The sequence below is a fragment of the Nestor notabilis genome, unplaced genomic scaffold, assembly GCF_000696875.1.
Source record: "Nestor notabilis isolate BGI_N333 unplaced genomic scaffold, ASM69687v1 scaffold9339, whole genome shotgun sequence".
NCBI lineage: Eukaryota > Metazoa > Chordata > Aves > Psittaciformes > Psittacidae > Nestor > Nestor notabilis.
In genome coordinates this window covers 62,518-88,880 of record NW_009942415.1, presented here as the reverse complement: position 1 = coordinate 88,880, position 26,363 = coordinate 62,518, and the positions used below count along the sequence as shown (strand labels likewise).

Sequence of the window (26,363 nt, the reverse complement as noted above, 5' to 3'; positions counted from 1 at the left end):
CTTATATAAAGGATTACATGCTTCTCCCAGTTAAAAGGCTGCTGCAGATACACAGAAGTGCACCTCAAGTTCTTAATGATGGATGTGCAAATTGCCCTCATCTTTACATGATGGATTTGATATTTTACATGCTAGAAGCTCACATTGCTCCTACTTGGTGTCTAAAGACTCCTTGCCTGGGAATAAAATGAAGCAAGACAACAGAAGAACTCTTACTGAAGATGTGATGTCTTCTGTATAGCATAAAGCGATGCTTAAGAAGAACCCTGAATTTTAGTTGAGCTCTTGGTGGAAGAGGACAACCAGTGTCAGAGTGGAGATAGAGTTGGTGTTTCTCCTTTATCAGAAAGCAGCTCCTCAGGTTTGAGGCATACATTCAGCTGCCAGCAAAAACACTGCATCAGTTTTGTTCCAAAAGGTTTTAGTGTCAATGAGAAATGTGGTGTCTGACCTTATAACTGCACTGGGAGCAATACTTCTGATTTAAGTAGCTTGGAGCAAGATTACCTAGTGTTTGTGGATGCTGGGGAGAGAATGCTCTAGTTCCAGTCTTGTTCTTACTCGTTTTCAGGTTTTCTACATGGAGTTCTTGAAAAGCTAGTTTTTCCTTTTATTTCTACAAATCAGAGCAGGGATTGTTACCAAGTTTCTGTGAAATAAGATTTGGCATGAATTGCGTAATTATATTGGTTTAATTCCTGTTAAAACAGTAATTATTGTTTATTTTACATGAACTGTCATGAGTATTAGATACTTTATAATACCTTCCACTAAAAAGTTCAGGGGAGTGCAGAGTTGAAAAGCACTTTCATAAAGGTTAAACTGCAAATGAAAATGGGTAAGGGGAAAAGCATTAGGTCTGCTTTTGACTGTTTAATTCAGGTTGGGCCATACTGGTTATAGATGCTTCCTCTGGCTTTTTCATGAGATTAAAATTCATTTGTGGTACAGTGGAACTGAGAGCTGTTTGCCAGGCAGGCAAGACAGTTCCAGTGCAGGAACACTAAGAAATCTGGTAGTATCTTCATTGGTGAATGAAATTAAACACATAGGTGAACCATTTCTCAGCAGTGAAGAATGTTTTTAATGTATCATAGAAGGGTTTGGGCTAGAAGGTACCTTTTAAAGCTCATCTAGTTCCAACCCCCCTGCCCATGGGCAGGAACACATTTCACTAGACCAAATTGCTCAAAGCCCCATCCAACCTGGCCTTGAAATAGAAATTGTAACCTATCTGTCAATATTAGCAGGTAGTATCAAGCGTCCCAGATCTTACCCCACTGATGTGATCCTCTAGGAAATTTTAAGACTTGAGGAGGTGTTCTTCATACGGGGTGACAAATGCCAGTTGTTGGAACTCAGAGGGATGAAGGATGGCTACTGCCATCTTGACCCAAATACTTGTCAAAGCATCCTGTGGATTTGGACCAAATTACCTTCCACCCTATTATTTAATACTCAGTTTCCAGTCGCATCTGTGACACTGGAGTACACTGGAGACTTCATTATAGCAGTGTCCCAGCTCCTTGAAGCTGTCTGCATACTTTAGGATTGAGATGAGTTGAGTTTGAGGGCCTCCCTGCCTGTTGAAAATGTATTGGAGCACCTTGGAGTTTACTTACTGATCTCATGTGTGCAGTCTGAAGCCCTTTTTTCTAAAGGGCTGTTCTAGTAGTTTCACTAATGCTTTTTACATGGTGTGGAATTTGTTAAAATGATGTAATTCCTTGCAGTGTACTGTCAACAAGTTTTTGTCTTTTACTGATTTTTATCTAAAAGTTTAGTTGTAAAGTAGGTAGGGTGGAGAGCTGAACTGCAGAAGGTTCCTGCTGGCCATACCCAAGAATGCAGTTTGTGAGCACAACCTGCTGTTAGGGTAACATTAGTAACTGAAGTTTACTTGCTCAGCTAATGGAAAAACACTGAAAGTGTTCTCAGCAAGACTTAAAATAGCTGATTGCTGTTCTGTTCTTACAGTGAAGGTAGAGAAATTAAACATTGATACTAATGAAGATTTTAAAGGGTGCTAAACAAGAATCTCTTCATGTGAGAATCCTGTTGAGGAGAGCAGCATCTGAGATGCAGGGGCATGAATGTCACTTGCCTTTGCTTCCTAACCAGAGAATCTGTCTGGAATGAGTCATTGTGCCCTGATGTTCTGGAGGCTGTTAACTCTTACGTGCTTTTGGCTAATGGAGATGTATCTAAACACAAGGTACAAAGCTACCACATGAACTAATTATATTCATACAGTAGGTGGGAGACCCTCTTCTCAATGCATCGTAACTGAATTGTCATCATCTGCTCTAGATAACTGTTTAGTTTAAGGGCTTTTGCATATTTAAAAGCAGCAGATGATGTTTTACTCTAACATTAAGCATGTGTAATTATAAAGTATTTTTAGCTTAATTTTTAAATGTAAGGGAAGAGGGTAAAATGCGATGAAGTCTATCAAACTGCCCATGTTCAGGCACTTAAAAAGCACAACCTTTCTGCTAATTCATGCAGATGAATTTAGCAGCTGTCGACAGGCCACTAAAAAATGAAGGTGTACCTTAGTAAGACTTTGTGTGCATTTTCTAGACCTAATTTCCTGAAATACAGGTAAAAATGACATATAGGTAAATGAAAATTACAGCTATAGGTAAAAATAGCAATGTATGTAGTAAACATACAAAAAGAGACATGAGCCCTTAATGCCCACTGTCTTAAGTGCAAATTCAGTTGTACATGTGGAAGATACATGCTTAATTTTCACTTCATGGAATAATCTCTGTGGTTTCAGGTCTTTGCTTCTGTCATTTACTCAGGAGTGCTTTCAGAGTTTTAGCTAAACAAACTGTGGAATTCAGCCTCACAGTTTCAGAGCATTTCTTAGTTTTCTTGGCTTCAAAGCTCCTGTACTTTTCTCTGATTAGGATAATCATATGCTCATAAAATCCACAAGTTCTCTTTAGAAGAGAACCTGTTGTTAACAGCTGTAATAGTTCTAGTAGCACTGGTCATAATTGTGTGCACAATGTATATGCATAGTCAGTGCAATTCTAGGAGGGACTTCCTGATGTTCCTTGGTCATTGAGTACTCTGCTTTAGTGTAGTCTGAGGAAACACCTGGTGACAATGCTGTACTGTAGTCTGCCCAAACAACTGAGGCTGTGGGATCGTAGAATCACAGGACGGTTTGGGTTGGAAAGGACCTTAAGATCATCTAGTTCCAATCTCCTGCCATGGGCAGGGATGCTTCCCACTAGACCAGGTTGCTGAAAGCTGTGTCCAACCCGGTCTTGAATACTGCCAGGGATAGGGCAGCCACAGCTTCTCTGGACAACCTGTTCCAGTGCCTCACCACCCTCACAGTAATGAACTTCTTCCTTAGATCTGACCTGAACTTCCCCTGTTTAAGTTTGAATGCATTACTCCTTGTCCTATTGCTACAGTCCCTGATGAAGTCCCTCTCCAGCATCCTTGTAAGCTCCCATCAGATACTGGAGGTATTGCTGTGAGGTCTCCATGCAGCCTTCTCTCCTGAACAGCCCAAATTTCTTAGTATTTTTTTGTATGGGAGGTGCTCTAGCCCCTTTTTCTTTCTATGCTCTTCTCTCAGCAAAGTATGGGTGAAATGCTGATTTTTTTATTTTTTTTTTACTGATACCTCATATTCTATGATATGCTTGCTATGACTTTTATAGCAGTCTTATGGTAATCAAGGGAAAAAGGTATTGTGTGTTCTTAGTGGAAGCAGCAGAAAGTGTGTTGTCTGACTGGCTGCTTGCATCTAGAACATGTGAAATTCATTAACCTCTGTCGTTTTCCCTACTTCTGTTGTACCAGTGCACAGACTCCTAGCTCATGTTGGTGTCTGTCAGGAGAAGAGCTGATAGAAACCTTATGCCTCCTTTTTTTTTTTTTTCTTCTCAGCTGTTACTCCCAATGTACTTGATGTTTGCAGTCCTATATCACTCATTTGTCACAAGTTACTGCAAGGTTTTGAGTGCTCTTGGTGTGGGAGAGTAGAGTAGTTTGGTGGCTAAAGGAGGAGCTAGCTGAAGCTCTTTTGTAATGTAGTGAATCTGTGAGAGGCAGGGGTTCTTGCTAGCTGCTGCTTAGTGGTGTGCTGAGGTAGGGAATGAGTTCTGGCAACCTTACAGTTTCTGATTTGGGCAGGGATGTGGACAAAAGATGTTGCCTGAACTGTATCTTGTCAGCAGGATGCCTTGTGCAGAACTTGGCTAAAACGTGAAATCAAAAATAAAAACTGAATGGGATTGGAGGCAAATTTGTATTTATTACATGGTCACCGTTTGACCTATTCTCTGGAGCAACTTACCTAAGACTTTGAAGCATAGATTTCTACGGCGGTGGGTGTGAGGGTCAGGGATGTTCTTAACATCAGCTTTTTTTATGTTCAAGGTAGTCCATATGTTGTTCTCTGCAGCTGTTACAGTGCAGTTTCTGATGTGGCCTAGGGACTCAGTGTAGTGTGGCACAAAGGTAATAAAGTAACTTTGAACTTTGCTTGTTGGAAAAAAGTACAACAGCAGAGTATTGGACTATTTAGCTGGTGGTTGGAGTAGTGTGCTCTTGTTTGGACTACAGGAAAAATGATGGAGTTACATTTTCTAACAAGCCTTGTGTGGGTCCAGAGCACTATTAATACAGACTTGTCTTAAGTCTGGTAATATGGTATTACATAGTTACTATTCTTTGGTTCTACATGTTTCTGTTTAATGTTACTGAGAGGAACTTAGCAGCATTTATTGTGCTTTTGTCATAGTAAATGGCATAATTTATTGTGCTTTGCATGTCTGTTGGTCATGAGTCATGCAGACAGGTGGAGATGAAGGAACTGTCTCATGTTACTCAATATAGCATTTGATTGTCTTTGCACTTCCATTTGTTTTTCACTCTCTTGCAGGCACAACACTATGAGCTTTCAGAAGTTTATAGGCTTTGTTTTCACAAATAAAAAGGTAGAAGAAACTTGCTTAGTTAAATCTGCAGTCTGTTCCAGTGATTCAGTAGTTGCCTAGCTAGTTCTCACTACTGATGTTGTTGAAACAAGCTATTTTTAAAATGGTTAAACAGTTTACCCATGTGTTAACCTTGAATTAACAAGCTGATCTCAATATACAGCATAAGTGAGGACTCAATGTTTTAAAACTGGAACTCTTTATAAGGCTGAACATGATAAGGGACGTCTCAGTATAGTGAATCAGAACATGATCATTGAATGGCTCTTCTTCTCAGCAAGCACTGAGCTTTTTGGTGGGTATTAATGCAACATACATTCTCTTGCACTTTTCTGCAGATAAATCAAAATTCACTCTGTCAGTCATTGCAGTAACTTACAAGAAGCCTGTAAAAGTGTTGGGACTTGTAAATTGGTAGTGGTTCTCTAGTGATGAGGGATGTCCTGTGTGCTTTTAGCAGAGGTAGTACTCTTCTGCAGAAGATAGTGCTTCCACCCTGAATCCCCATGCTGCCTGTTTGGCTTTTCTTATTACTGCTTATTCTTTCTTATGTTCTTGTAGGTATACACTGCTGTTATGTCCTAGTGATTCTAGGCCAGCTGTTTGAATAAATGTTACTTCTAGTGGAAACTAATGCATGCTAGGAGATGTTTGAGACATTTGACTGAAACAGAAGGAGACTTGTGATCTTGGGTTCTTTCCTGTCTTCTGAGTTTCTGGAGCTATTGAAGATAAAATCTGCTTTTCTCCTGGACTCTCTGGTACCTACTGTTTTATGTGGCTTAAGCCACAGCTTTCAGCCTTTCTTGAAATGCATTTGAAGCCTAGTGTTGCTGCACAACAGTTATGAAGTCTTACATCTATAGCAAGATGCATTGATTATTCCCACACACAACTTTTATATAGAATTTTGCTGTATTCCTATAAGAATTACTTTGTGGAGACATATTTCAGTTTCAAGTAATGAAAATGACAGCTTTTCTCAGCATGTCCTTTTCCTGTGTATTTACCAACTAAAATGAGAAATGGCTTGCTTTCTACTACTCAGTACTGCAGATTAGTAGTGTTCTTGTTTCCTAAATGCAGGAGTTAATTAAAACTTGAAAGAAGGATATTCCCCTTTGACATACTTGCAAGGACATATTTTTTTCAGTAGATGGTGAATACTTACGTTAGGGAAAGGATTTATCTTCTAACAACAGTTTATCACTTTGTTACTGTTTTTCAATCATCTATAAAGACTGGGGTGGGGTGGGGGGAAGGGGAAACCCCTGTAATTGAACGCAACACTGCAACTTAACTTTTGCAAAATGTGCCTGAGCAGCCCATTCAAATTTCTGATTATGCCACATTTCAGGATGTCTTTCAAAACTCTTGAGATGAAGTAGCAGATAGGGTCTGAAAGAAAAACCAAACAAAAACCCAATAATAATAGTATGTCTTAATGTGAAGTTTGGGGAAAAGCATTCATGTTCAAGTGTCATGCTAGTTTTTACTTGGGTCCTCAAATTACTGCAGGCTTTGAAATGCCCCAGCAGTAGAATAACATGCTTTATCTATCCACTATTTATTTAAGGTGACTAGGTGAAGTGATAGGGCAGGTCACTTATCACTTCTGGCTGTATTCCTGACACAGAACCAGCAAAAGACTAAACTTCTCAGCTGCATGAAACATGTTACTACTAAAAGTGTTAAAAAATTGAAGGGTAAAAAGGTGTCTGTTGTGGTTTAACTCCAGCTGGTAACTCAGCTCCATGTAGCTGTTTGTTCACTCCTCCTTCCCCCTGCTCTGCGCAGGACTGGGAGGAGAGGTGAAAGAATGTAAACACCATGGGTTGAAGTAAGAACAGTCCAATAACTAAAGCATAATAAAAACCCACTACTACTACTACTACTACTACTAATAATAATAAGGGAAATAACAAGGGGAGAGAATATAAAACTAAGAAGGGAAGGGGAAAGAGAAAAAAACAAACGAAACCCCAAAATAAACCAATAAACAGCACTGATGCACAGTGCAATTACTCACCACCTGGTGATTGATACTCAGCCCAACCTGTGCAGCAATCTGCCCTTCTGGGTGACTACCGCCAGTTTATATACTAGGTATGACATGCTATGGTGTGGAATACCGCTTTGGCTAGTGTGGGTCAGGTGCTCTGTCTCTGCTTCCTCCTGGCTTCTTGTGCCCCTCCTCACTGGCAGAGCATGAGACTGAGAAAGTCCTTGATTCGGGGTAAGTGCTACTGAGCAACAGCTAAAACATCTGTGTGTTATCAGCATTGTTCTCGGACTAAAGGTGAAAAACAGCACTGCACCAGCTACTGGGAAGGAGAAAAATAACTGTTACAGCTGAACCCGGGACAGTAGCTTTCAAGAAAAGTAACTTGATTTAGCAAATTTATGGTATACTTTCACCTTAGCATAGTAAGTAGCTTCTAGCTATAATACAAAAAGCTAGTTTGTAAGAAAGTATGCTCTCTGGGTCTGTCATTGTTACTTCAAGCAGCTTATGGTTGTCAATAGTTATATTTGAATGTAAGAGGCTATAACAGGCAAAACAGTGTTCAACCTCCTGTAGTGCCCATAAGTAAATGCCCTGTTGCTTTTGCGAAAGTATACACCTTCCTCGCAGTCTGTGCTTCCAATTGTGTTTTGGGGGATTGAGATTTCCTATTTGGACAGGGTATATCTGTTAAGTCACCCTCAGTTAATGCATATTCTGGCATACTGAACATCTTTGATAAGGTTCATGTAGATCTTGGCATCCACAGTATCTTCTACCCTTGGCTTTCTCTGCCTGCTGTGAGAAAGAACCAGAGCTCCGCCCCCATTTTTGTATTTGACCTCATCAAATTTGTGTTAATGAAGCAGATGACTGTTCCTCACGTGTGAAAACCATGTGAGATGTAAGCAAGAGAGTGACACTGATTTAGTAAAAGGGTAGAGTTGAACCTGGCTGAGATAAAGTGTCAGTTTCTCTTCCTGAAAAAGTCAGATTTTTTTAGAATAACTTATAGTTCTATTTATGGCTGTCTAATTACAGACATATTCTTCTGACTGTATGGCAGGATAAACTGTCAAACACTTTGTAAAGTGTTTGATCCTTTTCATTCAGTCTTCAAATTTCTGAGTAATAGCTCAGGAACTGGGTTTGGGAGAAAGAGGCATCAAAATATCAAATAGAAATCTAGTAGTGATCACAGCTTACTAGATTGCTGCATTGAGCTTGCTGCTTCAGTGTTGTATGAGTTATGAGTGTTCTGTAAATAGAACCCATCTACTGGAACTATAAGCAAACTGCAGTTAAATTGGCGATTGCTCTGTGGCTCATGCCTCATTTTGCCGAAGCTGCTTTTAAGATGCATTTTGAGCTTTAGTGCAAATATCAAAGGACTGTAACTTGAACAATGATTTACGTTAAAAGAAAATGGGAAGAAAGCAACGCTGGTATTCTGTGGTTATTCCTTTAGCCCTTGTTGTTAGAGAGACAATAGCTATGTAGGTAGTTTTAGGTACAGTTCTACAGTTATATTATTTGCATGACTGGATGCGTGCTTCTAGGCTTATTTAATATCAAAATAATACTGTGGTAACGTTGGTGGCTTAAATAAAACACAGTTGACAATGGTAATTTAATGAAGATGCAATAACTTATTTTGAAAAAGAACTGGCACCAATTCCATGGGCTTGTTGCTCAGGAGGATCACCCTGACGTATTGCAGAGCATTTCTATGTCAAAGATCCAGACAGTCAAAAGGATTGACTGTTGTACTCTGATATATGAAAGTATATCAAACTTTCCACACTCCTGAAGTTGGACTAGAGGTCGGACACACCATCGGTCTTTCCCATGGCCACACTGGCTTGCCTTGAGGACATTGTAGGCTGTGACTGCCTGCAGTGTTTAGGTTAATCTTAACACTGTCTTTTATGTGATGTCACTTCTGCTTTTGTATGCTGATTAGGAGATGCATGTCCACTCTGAAATTTTAGGAAACCTGGGAAAAATTATGAGTCCCTGAGATGAATTCAAGTAAGAGCTTTAGTATATAGGCTTATAATATTGTCATGTATGTATATTATAACAGCGTTCTTCCACCAGCGTGCAACTTTAGTTAGGATAATGAAAGTCATACTAAAGCCTAACCTCAGCTTGCTGTGGAGCTGACTTGTTCTTACTGTGCTTTAGTGGATCTTTAACAATTAAACATAAACATACAACTTTAAATAAAGTTACTCTTAGCTTATTGAAAATAGGTTTTGATGTAAAAATGATCACTTGCATGCCTGGTGGCAGAAACTGTAGAAAATGGACTCTTCTTTTGCTCAGGAGCTGGCTGATAGATATTAAAGGAGCAAAGCACTGAAGATGGCTTATATATCTGAAATTAAACTATAAAAAAAATAAGGTCCTCGGTCTGCTAGTTTTCTTACTTTTTTTTTTTTCCCCCCAGACTACAGACGTTAAGTTTCAGCCTCTAGACTTTATTACTTAACCTGAGAAGTATGTTTTTCACTGCCATATTTTGATGCAAACGGTAAAACTTTTTTGGAAGATAAACTTTTTTAGCACTTGTGTGATACTGTAGTTCTTGCTGGTTATATTCATTTATTATTTTTCAGTAAAATCTCTTTGCAGAAGTTGAAATAGCCTGAAATATCACTATATGGAAATGTCACTATACTGAAATCTGCGGCTATATTGTAGAAAATACTGTTTGTTTTTTAAAATGCCTGCTTTTCTTCGCAGTTTCTGACTGCCCTTTGTGGAAGATAAATGTGTGAATGTGTTATTTGCTATTGAGATTTTTAATTTTCCAGGGAATATTTAGTTGTGTGCTTGTGGTAAATTTTTGTACTAGACCATGAAACTAGTTTTATAGCTTAGTGATACATACTAGTTTTCAGATGTGTTATTAACCAGATGCAAGTATTCTTCTGGGGTGTTTTGTGTTTTATTTAATGTGCCTATCGGGATGATAATTAGAAATTGAATGATAGGTTTGGATTCTTTGTTTTCTAAGAATTAGCACTTAGTTAATGGGGCTACTTCACTTACATACTTTCAACTGTTAAGGAGATGAGTAAGTGGAGGAGGAAAGGTGGAACTTATAAACCTACCTCTACTTGCTCCTTAACTAACTAGTTTGTTTCGCAGAAGTAATTCAGTCTTACCTTATAAGAAGTTGAGTACATACTGAAAAGATTGAGACCTCAGCTGCCTGTAGTATTTGTTTGGCTCTAATTTTTATTCCTCCCTGCCCCCCCCCCCAAGAAAAAAGTGAATGCCTGAAATTGCCGACTAAATAGAAAAGAATCGGACCTTACAAGAATGTTTAAGAATTCCAGACAAGGTGTAGGATTAGCTGTGTACTCTGGCAGTTTAATCTACAATTGGTTCCGAAAAGAAGCTTGCTTAGCCCTTGTACTGAGTATTCCATAGCTCCGAGGAAAACAGCAGCCAAGGACTCCCTCGTGTGGTAGGTGTGCCAAGCTTTCACAGGCATCTTGCCTCATCGTTCACAGCACAGTGTTGTGGTTTGCAGCAGTAGGGAGAGCATGTGGAAGTAATGCAAGTAGTTGTCCCCGGGAAGAAATGTAGCAAGTAGAACCTCTTCTGAAGTTGCTGCTGCTTCAGCACGTGTTAGTCATCTAGCAATAATGTCATGGAGCAGTGCAGAAAAAATACTAGCTGTGTGCTCAATCAGAAATAACTTTACAGTGTTGGCTCTGGATTTTGTCTGGGAAGACAGGCATCTCAGTCATGCATGTAGGAAAACTTCCTTCAGCAGTAGCAATTTAGAGAGGAGAATCACGAGGGGACAGATTCGGTAGACAACTGATACCAAGATTTCAGGAGACTTCAAGAGCACAAGATAAGTAGACTTGATATTGGCCAGAAATTTCTGGGGTTAGGCTTAATGTTTCTACTCAAAAAGCATGTAGAAAAGCCCTGGTAAACTACCAAGATGCTTTAATCAGTCATGAAACAAAACCAATGCACTAACCTGATGCTTTCTAATCATGATGTTATACAGAAAACAATGTATGTTCTTTAAGGAGTGATGAAATGCAGCACTTGAGTTCACTGTGCATCACGGGCTTTTCCTGTGTGATACAGTCCTCACAGTATTTCAGAAGTAGCTTTTGAGAGGGCTTACTTAACATCTGTTAAGTTAAAGTTTGTACTCGTCTGTTTTTCAAGCCTTTCTTTTAAAGCATAACAGATTGTAAATGACATTTGAACAATTTCAAGCAAGCTCCTGTTACCAGGATTGCATAGTTCAGGTGACCGAACTAATATAAGCATAAAATGGTTTAGATTGGAAGGGACCTGAAAAGATCATATGGTTCCAACCCCTTTGCCATGGGCAGTGGCAAAGGTGTATTTATATTATATAAATCTTCTACTAGACAAAGTTGCTCTAAGTCCCATCCAGTCTGGCCTTGTTGTGGCTGCCCCATCCCTGGCAGTGTTCAACTTCTCTGGGCAACCAGTGCCAGTGTCTCACCACCCTCACAGTGAATAACTTCTTCCTGATATTGAATGTAAATCTACCTTCTTTCAGCTTAAAGCCATTCCCCTTGTCCTGTCAGTACATGCCCTTGTAAAAAGTCCCTTTCCAGTTTTCTTGTAGGCCCACTTTAGATACTGGAAGGCTGCAAGAAGGTCTCCCCTGAGCCTTCTCTTCCCCAGGCTGAACAAACTCAACTCTCCCAGCCTTTTTCCACAGCAGAGGTGCTCCAGCCCTCCAGTCATTTTCATGGCCTCCTCTAGGCTTGCTCCAACAGCTCCATGTCCCTTTTGTGCAGTCTCAAGAGCTGCATGCAGCATTCCAGGTGGGGTCTCATGAGAAGAGAGTAGAGGGGAGAGAGAATCACTTCCCTCAGCCTGCTGCTTATGCTCCTGTTGATGAAGTCCGGCATATTGTTGGCTTTCCGGGCTGTGAGCACACACTGACAGGTCATGTTGAGCTTCTTGTCTGTTCATCCACATGTCTTTCTCCTCAGGGCTGCTTGTGATCCATTAATCACCCAGCCTGTATTTGTGCTTGGGACTGCCCTGGGAAGGGCTGCTTACACCCTTGCTATTTTGTCCCTCAACAGCCAGCAGGATGGTTGACGGACAAGGGTTTGTGAATATGAGGGTGCTTATGTTTGTAGAAAGCCTCATCTGCTTGGTCTTTCTGATCTTGTATATCCAGCTCAGTAGAATTGAGTAAACAGCTGTTGAAGATGCTGCCATTTGCACTTGTCTAAAATAGCATTTATTCTTGGTTCTTCAGTGCCTACAGGTTTCAGGGAATATTCCTCCTGAAACTTTGGTAGCTCATAGGTTGAAAGTACAACTACAACAATCCTTTCATAGCAGTTCTGCATCCAGTGTCTGTTACAAAATAGACTATCATCCTTTGTCTACCACAGAAAGGAGCAGCTATGCAAAGATACTCATGTGTATCATTCTTTTTTCTCTTCTTACATCATGTAGTCCCACTTGTTTGTTTACTTCCAGCTGTTTTCCAGATCTGTGGTTATAACAGTCAAAGGGAGAGGATCCCTTTAACTTGGCCTTCAAGGAAGCTGTCTGATCTAAAGGCTCTTGTCCTTTCTGCCCTTTTTGGAAGTGCAGCATGGAGGAGTTTATCTGTTATGTGGCAGGTATACTAAAGCTTTATCAAAGAAAGAAAGGAAGAAAACAAATGGTGGTCTACACTTGCATTCTAAGCTTGTGGATGTGGGGGGGGGGGGTTTGTTTTTTTTTTTTTTTTTTTTTTTTTCTTGCAAGAGAAGTTGCTGGCCAGGCTACTTCCCAGGGAGGTTGAGAGAAGAGATTAAAACATCTTAATTGCTGGCCTGGTGTGGTTGAGCTAAATGCCCTGGTTCAGCTGTTTGTGTAACTTGGGTAATGTAGAACCTCAATGCAGGTTTGCTGGAAAGAAGAAAGCAGCCTTGGTGGGGGTAAATGATGTAGTTTGTAATGTTTTTGTTACGTTCCAGTGTAGCTTGATTACTGTTTGGAAATAAGTTCTGGGTTTCCTAGAGAAACAGGAAGCTTAGACACAGTAAAAATTACTTGAGAAGAACAAGCTACTAAGAGATGGTAATTATCTAGGGAGTGTAAAAATCTTTGTTATGTTATCCTGCACTTGTCTTTAACGGTGCTACCCTCAGTCCAGTTGAGGCATTGATTGATGCCACGGACAGGTAATCACCACTAGCAGTCCATCCCTTAAAACTGCCAGCCAGCAGACAGACAATAGCAAGGAGACACCACCACCTTGTCAAAGCAAATGCTTCATTTGAATCTAGTCAAAAGATTGTGCCTCATCGTAGTCAGAATATATGATCTCTAAATTGATTACAAAGAGAAAGGTGTGTATGCAGCCGAGAATGGCAGCAGAGACGGCAAGAAGCAAGTAATGTTAAGTTCCCCATTCAAATGGAGGAGATGAGGTCCACTTCAACACTAAATACAGCTCAAGTGAAACCTTTAGACTACAGTGTCCAGTAGGAAGATACGTGACATGTTGCTCTACAGTCAGTAATGTCTTAATATCCTATCTGGAGCAATCTGTAGACTTACGTGACAGGTCTCACCAGCTAGTCTCCCAGCACTGAACTGGGGGATGCGTCAGGACACCTAGTTAAGTTTCATGATTTATTTTTTTTAATCATTTCTTCACTTGTATCACATCCCCAGTAGTACAACCTATGTCTTCATCATGATTTTCACTTCTAAAATCCAGTTCTTGCAACAGGACTGCTATAATCTGTCTACTTCAAGGTGTTGAAGCAGTTGCTGGAAATAACGAAGTAGTCCTTTCACGTAAGAGCTCTAAAGTGAGATTATTCCTATTCAGAAAGTTGAATGTTCTTGTTGCCAGAAGAAGGAAAATGTTGTTCTACTAATTCTATTAATGGGCTCTTTTCTGCTTTAAGGTGTGTTGCTGCTACTTTAAAACATCAAGAATTGCATTAACAGACATTGCTCCTATCCACATCTACTTTGTATGACCACTTCATGTGGATGGCATCCATTTGGAACTTTGTCTGAATGTTGTATAGCAGAGGATTTTGTTTAGGCTTTTACAGCTGTGCACAGTATTTAAATAAGCTTTGTTTATAGTAAACCTGTGAAACTACAGTGTAGAACTAGTTTATTTGTAATTCTTCTTCTGATAACTATGGTGAGTGAGAGCCTGTGCATTAGAATTAAATTGCTTGAAATTACTGATTGCGCTGTTCTTCTTGTAATCTGTTCTATACATTGACCGTAATGCCAAAAAGTAACTTGGCATTATGTGATAAATACTTTTAACTTGTGTCATCATACGTGGTGGTTAAGTGAAATTTGTGAAGCTTATAAACTTGAGGTCACTTGTTTGTGTTGAGATTGAGTAGGCCATAATTTTGAAGATCTAAGAGAGGCTAAACTGGATATTCATAATACTAGGCATATTTGAGTGCCAGGACAGCTAACCCAGAGGACTGTCAGAGGTTTTTCAGACACTAGTGTCATTAATCACAAATTGGAAAAACAGAGCTGAGGCAAGAACCGTATAGAACTGATCCTAAATGATATGCATTTAAATCTGAAGTTTAACTTGTGGACAGATACAGGTTTACCTTTTCTTCCATCACCCCATCAAGGACTCAGACATGATCTACTTTGTTTCTAGACTTGGAAAAAGTGTGTGTTCTGCATGAGATTACTGTCTTGGCGAATGGAGTTTTGTGTAGAAGAGGCAGAGATCTTGTTTTGTGTGGAAGAGGCTGTTTCTTGTTAGTGTGAAGTTTAAACCTTGACTTCAGGCAGTACAAATTAGCCATTATAATTACTGAATGAAGTTCCTCCTTTTTAGGTATTGCAAATGCTGGCTGAATTGGTTTAAGTGCATCTAGCTTCTATTTTGTCGTGAAAGCAGAAGGTTTGGACATTGAGGAGGTGGGGGAAAAAGATGCACAGAAGGAGAACTTACACTGGGCAGATGTCCCTACTTGAGTAAAATTTGTGTGCAGTGGGTATTCTGCTCTTTCTCCATCTGAAATCACAATCAGATGGGACCTCTCTCTGGTTTCTACAGCTACAGTGGTACTAGTGTAAGTTTTGGCTGAAGTCCTGTACATCAGGAAAACACCTGGGGAAAAAAATTGAGCTTCTAAGTTTTTGTAACCCAGTTGGCACTTCCCCACCAGTTGAGAAATACCACCAGCTGTCAGACATACTTTGCAACAATTGGAGTATCTGATGGGTCATTTGAAATAGCTGCTTCTACCTCATTTTGTGAAATGCTTGTCTGGGCTTTCTAAAACTCGGCCATCTGCATATGAGCTGGCAAACCTTTTAAACAAGAATCTTCCCTTAACACAAGCCATAATACTGAAGAGCAGTCCCTCAAGCATCTGATTCCAGAAATCAGGTTCAATTTCCAATTATTTGTATTGCTTATTGGGAGCCAAGATTCATCACTCTTAGGAGCTTCTGTGAAGAAAGTGATTTTTGACTCAATTGTTGATAATGTGTTACTGAACCACTAATCTTCAGGCAAAATTTCAGTCTCTGAAAAGTTCTGCTGTAATAATTTCAAATATAAGGCCTTTAGAATGTCAGATCTGAACAACTCTGAATTTTAGATGATAGTCCAAACTAAACAAAACAATTAAATTATTTACAAAATCACAGAAAGCAGAAGGGACTTGCAGAGATAATCTAGTCAACTCCTCTTCCTGAAGCAGGTTTTCCCTGAGCAGGTTGCCCAGGACCACATCCAGTTAGAATCCAGTAGAGACTTCACAAACACCATGAATGGCCTTCCTTAGTCTTCCACCAGCCTTACAATGAAAGCTTTTTTTTTTTTTTTTTAATTGGGAAATTGCAGAATAAACCTGCAGAAATCAGTTCATGCTTGTACTGAACAAATTACTGGGTTTTGTGCAACTTCATAGCCTAGTCTGCTAATACTCATCAAGCTTAACTACTAGAATGTCCCATGAAGAACCTGTCATGACTACTATCCTTTGTAATAGCTGGAATGGTTTTTGCCTGCAGTGATCTGAGTGGTTTTGATGTGCAAAACAGACTGTGTGAACAGAGGTGTAGTAGAAATAATTTCTGCACGTCTTTTTCTGTTCATTCTGGAACTTGTGGGTAGTGTCTGAAACATCTTACATGAAAGAGTTTTCTTTTTGAGATTTTTGTTGGTTTTTTTTAAGGTTGTGATTTAAATGGATTCATTCCTAGATTACTGATGCCAAAGATCAGCATTTCTGTGTTAGGAGATAAGACTAAAAGCCATGCACAAAAAGACATTCCTTTAACTCGCTCTTTTTCAGAGACACTGCTGGGAAGAGTTTCTGCAGACAGTGGGAGTGATGGAGACGACAGGTACAGAAATTACTGTACCATAATCAAACTAAAAAGGAAAAAGGAATTTCTAAAATAAGGAACTTAGCTATATCTAGCTAGAGCTGTAAACAAATACAGAAATGTTTCTGTGTATTTCCATATTGTTCATTACAGAAACATAAAATTTCTGAGGCGGCAGGCACTTCTGAGATCACGTAGACCAGACTTGCTCAGAGTAGAGTGGTCTAAAGCATTTTGATCAGAACTTCCTCCAGTTGTGTTTGGATGGATGGTTTTATTAATAGGTTGTGTATATTGACCTGCTTTACTGCTTCATCTAGCCAATTCATTCGTGTTCATGTGTGCTGGTTTGAGGAGGAGATTGGAATGAATGGGGATAGCTTTGGTGGCTGCAGTGGTGGTGTCCTCTTAACTCATGGTTGTACAAAGTTTTGAGTGTCAGCAGTGGTGGGCTTTTTACTAAACAATCTCTTGTCTTAATTACAAACCTTCCCATTAGTTTTTTTGTTTTCTATACAGCATGTACTAAATAGTGTATATATACAGTACAAGAACTTAATACAGCATAGGTTCTTCTATGTCTTTGCTGGCAATAAATGTGCTATTTATGCTTTATGCAGTATTTTTAGCCCTCCTATATTGTTTTATCTCCAAGCTGATCTTTCAAACTAGCATTTTGTGAATTGGATGCTTCCATTTGTCTTGTTGACTGTTTTTTGGACTTTGTTTTAGTTTTAATTAAAAAAAAGTCAAAGAGTATGGGAGAGTTTGAGAAGGTATGTGCTAATGAAGGATATTATTCTGAAGTGGTATGCTGTTGTTAAATTTTTCTACTTACTTGCACAGAAAGTATTTTTAAAGGGGTGTGCTAGTTAATGGTGGTATACTGCAGGTTTTGAAGCTGTCAAAAGATGACTACTGCTAAACTCAAGTGTTTAGTAAGTGTTTAGATAGAATATAGACTTAGAAATGGGCTGGGGTTCAATGATTAAGAGTTAATTAAAAATGCTTTGTCCATCTATCATCTGAATTACCAATACTAAAACAACCTGAAAATGTTTCATCTTTGGATGATACTTAGCTCATGACCAGTTACTTGTACCAGTTGTTTTGAATATCAGAACACAATAAGCAACTTCTTGTTGCTTAGAGGGGCTGTTTAGTTTGTGAATAACATCGGCAGAAATGTTCAGCTTCAAATTTTGCTCAAATTCTGATACTGAGGTGTATTTGAGGCATACTTGTTTTTAAGCACTGGTCCGGAATTTTGCCATTACACTTTCTATGTTCAATTAAAGTTCCAAAGTAAGTAGTGGATTTTTGATGCTATTTTACCTTTGAAGCTCCTGCACTGCCTCTACTCTCTTTAACAGGTCACAACACACTCCTGAACCTACGTTGCATAGCAATTTTTAAGTCTTTCGTTAGACTGACTTAGCCATTTCTGTGTTGAACATAAGGTAGTCTATGGTAACAGAGGAAGCTAGTTAAAAAAAAAAACACTAACCTTGCTGGAAAAATTCAGTATTGTGAGGCTTTGATAATCTACCTGGGGCACATGCTGTCCTTAATATAAACAATATATGGTCAATGTGTCTGTATGTGTGTTAAACACTTATTCATTGCATAGCATTTGCAGTACTAATGATCACTTTTCTTCTCTTTAATCAGGACAGAGCTTGGGTTATGGTTTTGTGAACTACGTGGAACCCAAGGATGCTGAAAAAGCTATCAATACTCTGAATGGATTGAGACTTCAAACTAAAACCATAAAAGTATGTAGTACTGATTATGATTTAAAGAAACTGAAATGTTTTGACTTCTTGTTCATCAGATACATGATTTGTTTTCCCTTTCCAAGGATAACTTAATCATTCTGATAATGTCAATAGAATAGACTAAGATGTTATGTAGCAGATGGTTAGTCCTTTGTAGTCTGTTTAGTTAGATTATGATTTATAGAAAATCTGCTGGGTTTTTTTTTTTTAAATGCACCTAACATTCTAGGTGTGAGCTTGAATTTTTTTAACTGAGGAATTGTATTGTATGGCTCAGTTACAGAAGTGGAATGCTGTATATAGTCTGAACACTTCACTTTGTGCTTTCTCCTATCTTAATGATGGTATAACTTGCTTATTAATACTTTTTTTTCTAGGTTGCCAGTCTCTTGTTTCTCTTACAAATCCTTAAAATGAAATGCTGAAAGAAGTCATTGTTAACATAAATTATTGGACTCCTACAGCTCTAGGTCTAATGTTTGGGACTGCGGTTTTGGTTTTTTTTGGTTTGTTTTTTTTTTTTTGCTCGTAGCTCCTGCACCTCTTGCTTACTGAACTCAGTTTCTAGAATTTCTGAAAGCAGAAATCTTGAGTTATTTGTTCTCATCTACTGTCCTAATCCATTATTAGAAGAGTGAGGATATTCACTTGAGCAATTGTTTGATGTCTGAAAGCTTGAGAAAGAGGAGATGAAATAAAATATATCAGGGAATGCATACTTTTGAATGTGTTTAGCAGGTGTATGTGCCTGAAGGCAATCCATATTCAACCAGACCATTCTTTGTCTTTAAACAGCAGGATTTGCTAGCTGATTGCTTGGATTGTGGCTGCTCTCCAACTAGGATCATGTTTGAGCCATAAGATAAAGCTCACCTCTAAAAAGGTTTAAACTTAAAAAGCAGTGTAGAGCCACTTAAAAATGACTGAGACAAAAATAAGTTATCAGTAGTCACAGTAGGATGCCCTATCTGTTCTGGATTCATAAGTTTTAATGAAGTGGATTACACTACTTGAAACTTAAATACTGCTGTTTAACAGATGATGAGTCATGGCTCACAATAACAATGAATGAAATACATGGATAAATGCCTTGCTGCAGAAAGCTCCTTGTCTGCTTCTGGCAGACTTTGCCCACAGGCATTTTCTCCCATTTTCTGCTCTGGGGGAAAACTGAGGAAAGTCGTTTAATGTTCCAGGTTCTTTGAGGTTATCTTTTGGGTGGTGGTGAGAAAGGGAATGGGTTTTTGTTGCAGCAGTATTGCAGGTACATGGTATGTTTGCATTTAATGTCTTGATTTGGACAAATGAAAAAAGCATCTGTCCAGGGTAGAAATTTGGAAGTTCTGTTAACTATATAGCTAGGTAAAAAATGATGTTATGTAGAACCAAAATCAAGCCAGATCTCCCAAACCAAAATGATTCTGTAGGGGGGGTTTCCAGTGACTGACTTTATGTTGCATGCAAGTATATGAATTCTTAATCTTCTTACACCTTGCTAAGTAATTGATGTAGTGACTGTATTTCTGCAACTAAAAATAACTTGTAAAAAAAAAAAAAAAGTTGGTGGTGGGGGAAGAAGTGAAAAGAGAGTATATAGATGTGTGTGATGATAATGGTGCTATTCCTTTCCTGCCTTCCCAGGACATGAAAATAGAATCGTAGGTTGTGAAAAACACCAGAGACCCTTGTAGTGAGACTAAAGCTTATGTGTAATTTTTCAGAAATTTGTGCCTTAAATGTCCTTAGCAAAAGAAAATCTGGAATGTTTCAGTTGTCGCAAGCCAACATGAGGACCTCTTCAACCCAATGAAGACAGTATCTGTTTAGTTAGAAAAAGTAGCTGTAAATATTGCTTGCTGATGTTACAAGTAAATCTCTGTCTCTAGCTACCTACATTCAGCCCTGTTAACTCCAGCAGCAGCTTTCAGTGTTAGTGTATGTGATTTGAGGGGAAGAGCTGCTTTATTCTCTTCTCCTTTCTTTTCCTTCTTGGGCACAAGCTGGGTTTCAGGTCAAGTTTTCATGACTAGATTCTCCCAAGATGCTGTTTAAAGAGGCTGGGTTTACTTCCACACTGCAGAAGGGGCAAAGGCTAGGGACATCCCTAATATGTTTTAAGACTAAGGCATTTGTACGCTGGACAGTTGCTTCTACTCTTAAAAGGAGGAGGATGTCTGTGTGACAGTGACTTGAAAGGCAACTAACCAAGAGTGTGTCTGTCTTTATCTGAACCAACAGAAATCCCAAACCTACTGTGAAGCACTTCATAATTTACATATGTCTCAGATGAGCTGGGGGCAATACTGAGCAGAGGTAAAGTTGATGTCTGAGGCCTTTCCTGCCTCTGGGGGCAACATCTGGGTGGAAGAAGTCACCAGATCGCAATACCAAGACCTTTGCAGAAACTGCTTGCAGTTTGTACACCACAGTGTTCCTATTTCTTTGGAGATGATACGTCAGTTAAAGTTTGGTAAACTCAAAATCTAATCCATAGGTCTACTTGCAACTTTAAAAAATAGATGTCATTGAGATTTTCATATATCCATTCATATGAAAAGTGGTGGAATACTCCCAGTGTTAGTGGGTATTTTGATTTCAAAAGACGTTTGTTCTTGCTGTACATCTTGGATTCTTTTGTAGAAATGTTTGTTTCCCATTAATTTAACACTGGAAGGAAATTCATTGTTTAGGTGGTGGACCCTTATATTATGGGTGACTTGAGGAAGTTGTCCTGGTCCTGATGTGTGTGACATTCTAGGTTGGGGTCATGACATACCTCTGATCCCTTGTTTCTGTACTAGCTTGTTAGTCATTGAATATATATTCTTGATGTGCAGAGCAATATACCTACATATACGATAAGGTGCCCTCTGTGGCATAATTCATGGTTTTTTTGCAATGTGAACAGCCTTATTTGTGTTGCAAGCACCCTGTGAAGCTTGGGTTTATTTTAGTTATTCATCTTTAATGTGAAAATAAGTTGTATCTTAGAAGACGTGTTTTTCATCTTCTCGTTTGGAAGAAGCTGTTGCTGGGAGACACTTTGGCTCTTTTGTGTTTAAAAGCCAGTGAAAATATGGATTTCTGTGCCTGGAGTGATTAGTCTGCTTACCCGCTTGCTTGCCCATGATGTGTTTTGGTTTTGGGGTGGTTTGTTCCTTTTTTTTTTTTTTTTTTTCTTTCAAAAAAAGGTGGTTTTGTTGGGTTTTTGATTTTTGTTGTTGTTGTTTTTTTTTTTTATTTTTTTATTAGTATTTAGGTTGTCCTTGAAAGATCAGTTCTTACCAAATACAAAAACCTGAGAGGAGCAAATAGCATATAAGAGCCACTAACTTGCACATAGTGACAAGAAAATTCAGTGCATTGTTTTTGTTCGCCTGGCTTCTGCTTGGAAAAGCAGAAATCCTCAGTGGCTTCTCTACCCTTGCTCTGGGGAAAACTTAAAAACCAAAAAAATCCCCCCAAAACCCCCCACCACGCAAACAAGCAAACAAAAAAACACCCCAAAACCAAACAATACAGGTGAATGTACTGTGAGACTATCTAAATAGGAGCATTTTCACTGTGACTACTACAGTCACAAAGCACTTTGCAGCCAAAATTTAGTATCACTAGAAAATGAAAGAGTGGTTTTGGATTACCTTCAAAATTGGGGACTGAGAATTACATGACCCATATGCAACTCATTCACCAGTTTTTCCCCTTGATCAAGTAAGAAATAAGGCTAAGATAACTTCTTACTATAGTGTTACCTATAGCTCAAGTACCAGTTGTTTGGTTTGTCTAAGTAGAGCAACAGAGTCCACAGACTCTTACGTCTACAGGTCATCTTCTGGGCAACTATTTAAAGAACATATGCCAGTAGTTAGCTGAATAACTGCTGTATGCCAGAGGCTGTAAGAGGGGGGGGAAATAAATCCATTCACTTACTGTGGTTAACAGAATAATAATACAAAACAAACAGAAAAATACACAATAATACTGTCAAATAGGTGTTTTATGACTATGAATTGTCATGTTTTGCATTCTGAACTTGCCACGATCTCTGCCAAATATTTCAAATTGCCATGGGGCAAAAACGTTCATGGTGCCTTAGGTTTGAAAATGTGACTCAAATTCATTGGTTAGCTGGAAAATTCTATTCTGTATAATTAAGGCACATCATGTTAGTGTTTGTATTAACATCTTACAACTCAAGTTTTGGGTAATTAGCCAAATTCCCTCATATTCTGCAGTGTCCAGAAGACATCTCAAACCTTTGATTTCCTGTGCTTCAGAAGATGCAAGTGAATGCAAGAAAGTTCATTCAAAATTACAACCAGCAAAACAGATTCCACAAAATTCAGAAACAAGATATTGTGGGTACCCCCAAACTGTTTTCATACTAACCCCTATTTAGTGGCCATATCTGAAATTCACAGGTAGATTCTGAGTCCTCTACAGGGGAGAACTTCCAGGAACTCACCTACAAAGCTCTCATTTTGGCTTCACTTGAAACTCATGAATTCTGTTACTCAGAATGAGTAAAGTAAATATGTTCACAAACTAATTTGCTGATTGCTCTTCCCATTTCCTTTTTTCCCTCCTTTTAGCTAACTGTCCCAGCTTGTTTGTCCTTCCTTTTGTCTTTTTAGAATTGCACTTACAAGCCACACTAAAAATCAACAATACCATCACCATCTTCTTCCTTGTGTCATATTAACTTCAGTTCTTAGGTAGAAGTCCCTTTTACAACATACATGCTTTACTTAAGATGTAATTAGAAGCTTGAGGCAGCTTTTCCCACTTAATTAAAAAGCATCTGGCATTGGCCGCTATTAGGCTTCTGTATGTCAATTTATATGTTTGCAAAATTAAAACCAGACTAAGATACTTTACAAAGCAAAATGCCAAAAATGAATTCCAGAATCCGTTACAGATATGTCCACTTAGCAGAGGCATCCTTATCTCTTTATGAACCCTTGTCTCTATTACAATAAGAAATTAAAGGCAACAAGTAATAATAACAGTGGATAGATGACAGAGCAGCCTGCTACTGGAAGCATTTCTTTGCCACCTTTTCATTCTGTCATGTTAATTTGTGCAAGCTGTAACAAGAAGTAGGAGAAAGGGCATAAAATCAGCATCCACCACATCTTACGACCACATCTTACGCAAATGTTTCTAGTTATATTAGGCATAAAAAGAATTTACAAACTTGGAGTGTATTTTGAGGTTGGATCTGTTTTACTGTGAAGTATATTCCAAAGAAAATAGTTTACCCCGCCAGATAGGGTATAGTGCAGATATGAGGTCAATTAATATCATTGTATTTTCACCATTCATTCTTAAATCAGTTAATGAGTTCTAACTAAGAAGTCCTCAAAGATAGAAAAAGGCAGGTGACACTTGTCCAGGATGCAGAGCCCGGACTGAACCAAAGACAGCTATAACTGCCCACTGTTGTACCTCATGTCTGCCAGAGCTGTGGAAGGCTGGCACAGTTGCTCTTGCTATCCTAGAGCTGCTCAGACAATCCTGTTGAGGAGGATTCCTCTGACCCAGCTCCACTGCTGCCTGCCTTGACTGCCAGCAGCATGTCATCTCCTCCCCATCCTCCCTAGCAGCCTTGCCTAGTCTAAGACAACTTGAGGTAGGTCTCCAGTTTTCTTAAAGGAACTGAATCATAAATATGTAAAGGACAGAAGAAATTTTGTAAGTTACTAGGTTTTGCTTTATATTTGGTTGTAGGGTGAGCCTTGCTAAAAGTTACACACAGACATTATTTCCCAGACTTGGTTCTATTCATCCTAATCATACAGCAAAAAGAGAAACCCTGGGAGTGCTCAACACCAGGCTGGATGGGGCTTTGAGCAACCTGGTCTAGTGGAAGGTGTCCCTGCCCATGGCAAGGGATTGGAGCTAGATTATCTTTGAAGTCCCTTCCAGCTCAAACCATTCAGTGTGGTGTAAGAGACTTCTGTATTAAGAAGAAAGTGTAGTAAGATTCTCTGTCTAAAGAGGAGTGGACAAACGGCCTATCCTTGAACTGGCACAAAGCTGTGTAAGAGGTGATATATACATAGACATATACGTAAATATGTGTTAGAAAGGGGAAAGAAAATATTTTGTCCAGGCTAGAGGCCTCGGAGTTATCCTTTTTTATAAGAGGCATTGTTTATCTAGCTGTTCTTTATCTAGCCTATTCATTCTTAAAAATCAGAGTTTGTAAGGTTTCCTTCTCTTAAGTTCTGTGGTCTGTTAGGGTGTTTACATGGGTAATTATCACCTGTCAGGGGACTAGACATTTAAGAAATATTTTATATGAAGTATTAAATCTGTAGGTTTTCTTCCCACTCCTTTACAACTATGCATATATATATATAGATATATATATAAAAGCTTATGTAGCATTCTGCCAACTTTCTGTTGGAATGAAGTTTGACAAGATCCTTGGCTTATAAGCACAGATGTCCTACTTTGCCATCACCACCTAGTTAAAAAGGTCCTGCTGTACAAAGCTATGTACTGAGAAGAGCTAGTTATTGCTTCTACATAGAACAGTGAATACTGAACTATCAGCTTTACATATGCTAAAAGTGCAGTACAGCAAGGTAAGACTTTAAAGTGAGGGATGTGCCACAACTTTTATTAGTGTCCTCTGAGCTAGAATGTCCTTAAAACTGGGCATTACGCAATGCAGTTTCACTTACTGCCTTGAACCACTGCTTAGATTTAGAATAAGATTAATTTTAAAGGAATTAACCTCTAACTTGGCTGTTCAAGATCTCCACCTTTATGAACCTGTGATAGTACTCTTGAAAATGCTGTGTGCACTCAATAGAAAACAACAAAATGCTGATAAAATAAACATCCTAGTTTTGATTTCTGAGTTGGTGCAGCAGATAATAGATTGAGATTGTTCCCATCTTCACCACTGATAATTTTAGAAGAAAATTTTGGTAGTGCTACTTCTTGTAGTAATTTTTTCATTGACTAATGTCCCTGGGGAGCAGTCAAATATGTGAGTTGTATAAAAAGTCTGTTGAAATACCAAAGGCAAGTGAGCTGTGAAGGTGAGAGAAACTCTCCTTGCCTTCTCAATTTTTTTCTTTTTTCCCCCAGCACTAAAGAACATTGATCTAGTGAGTAGCAAAAGGGATCCCATGTGAAAATTTAATTAAATATAGTGAGGTTTACTGATGCTATCAATCAGCAAAGGCTGAGAAAGGGGGGCATGGAGCCAGACCATTTAGTGGTCTTGACAGGGTAATTAAATACCTCAGGACTGTATTCTTCAGGTAAATTGAAGTGCTGTAGCAGATCTGAAGCAGAGGAACAATTTGTCTTGGAACACAAGTAAAGGTGGGTTGTTCTGCTGTTTTGTTTGGGTTTTTCCCCTCAAATTTCTGCAGGAGTTACATAAATGGTAATTATACAATCTTACAGCTATGTTACAGTTAAAGGTTTGGCAGCGTTTCCATTATAACCACCCTCGTCACCCTACACATGACTCTTCACCCCCAGGTAAAATTTGTTCTTTACTGAAATTCAGATCTCCTAAGACTTTGAATATTACTTAACCAGCTTAAGCTGGCTGCTTGTTTTTCATGTTGCTGAATAATATTGAGAGGAGAATTCAGTTCTGAATGCATATTAATGTCACTTCCTGTAAACCGCATTACGGCCATATGGTTGTTGGTTGGTGCCTAACCACTCTGAGGAAAGTAACTGTGTGTCAGACTGAGCTACAAAATGTGCTAACCTCACCTCCAGCAGCTTTAGTTGTGGCTACCCCATTCCTGGCAGTGTTCTAGGCGAGGTTGGACAGGGCTTTGAGCAACCTGGTCTCATGGAAGATGTCCCTGCCTGTGGCAGGGGGGTTGGAACTGGATGATCTTTAAGGTTCCTTCCAACCAAAACCATTCTATGATTCTATAAACTACACAGTGTGTCTTCTTTTCGGACCCCAAGTGCCATGTTGTAGCTGATTTCAAGTTTCTTGCAGAAGTCTGTCCCTGATTTCACTGGGGCAGAGGATCCTTAGACCAGTGCAGCTCACCTACGACTGTTGAGCAGGTTTGCAGCCAAAAACCTTTGGTGCAGTCAGGTTCTTTCTAGAGTCTGTGTTAGGGGGGGTTCTGATACAGAAATGGAGATAATTTAAGTGGCCAACAGCACTGTATGCAGCTGAAGGATGACTGCAAGTGTTGCTTAAAAGCCAAGCCCTAAGCAAGTGGGAAAAGCCAACAAAAGCAACAAAAA

General features: G+C 39.1%; 1 protein-coding gene across 3 annotated transcripts in view; it reads left to right on the top strand.

Annotated features, from left to right (window-relative positions):
* The window catches only part of ELAVL2 (ELAV like neuron-specific RNA binding protein 2), a 55,269-nt gene that overhangs the window by 5,449 nt on the left and 23,457 nt on the right, over positions 1–26,363 (top strand). For all 3 annotated transcript variants that reach the window (XM_010021398.1, XM_010021396.1, XM_010021397.1), the window contains one exon: positions 18,013–18,116. In XM_010021398.1, the coding sequence (XP_010019700.1) occupies positions 18,013–18,116 (104 nt within the window). The remainder of the gene's footprint in view (positions 1–18,012; positions 18,117–26,363) is intronic.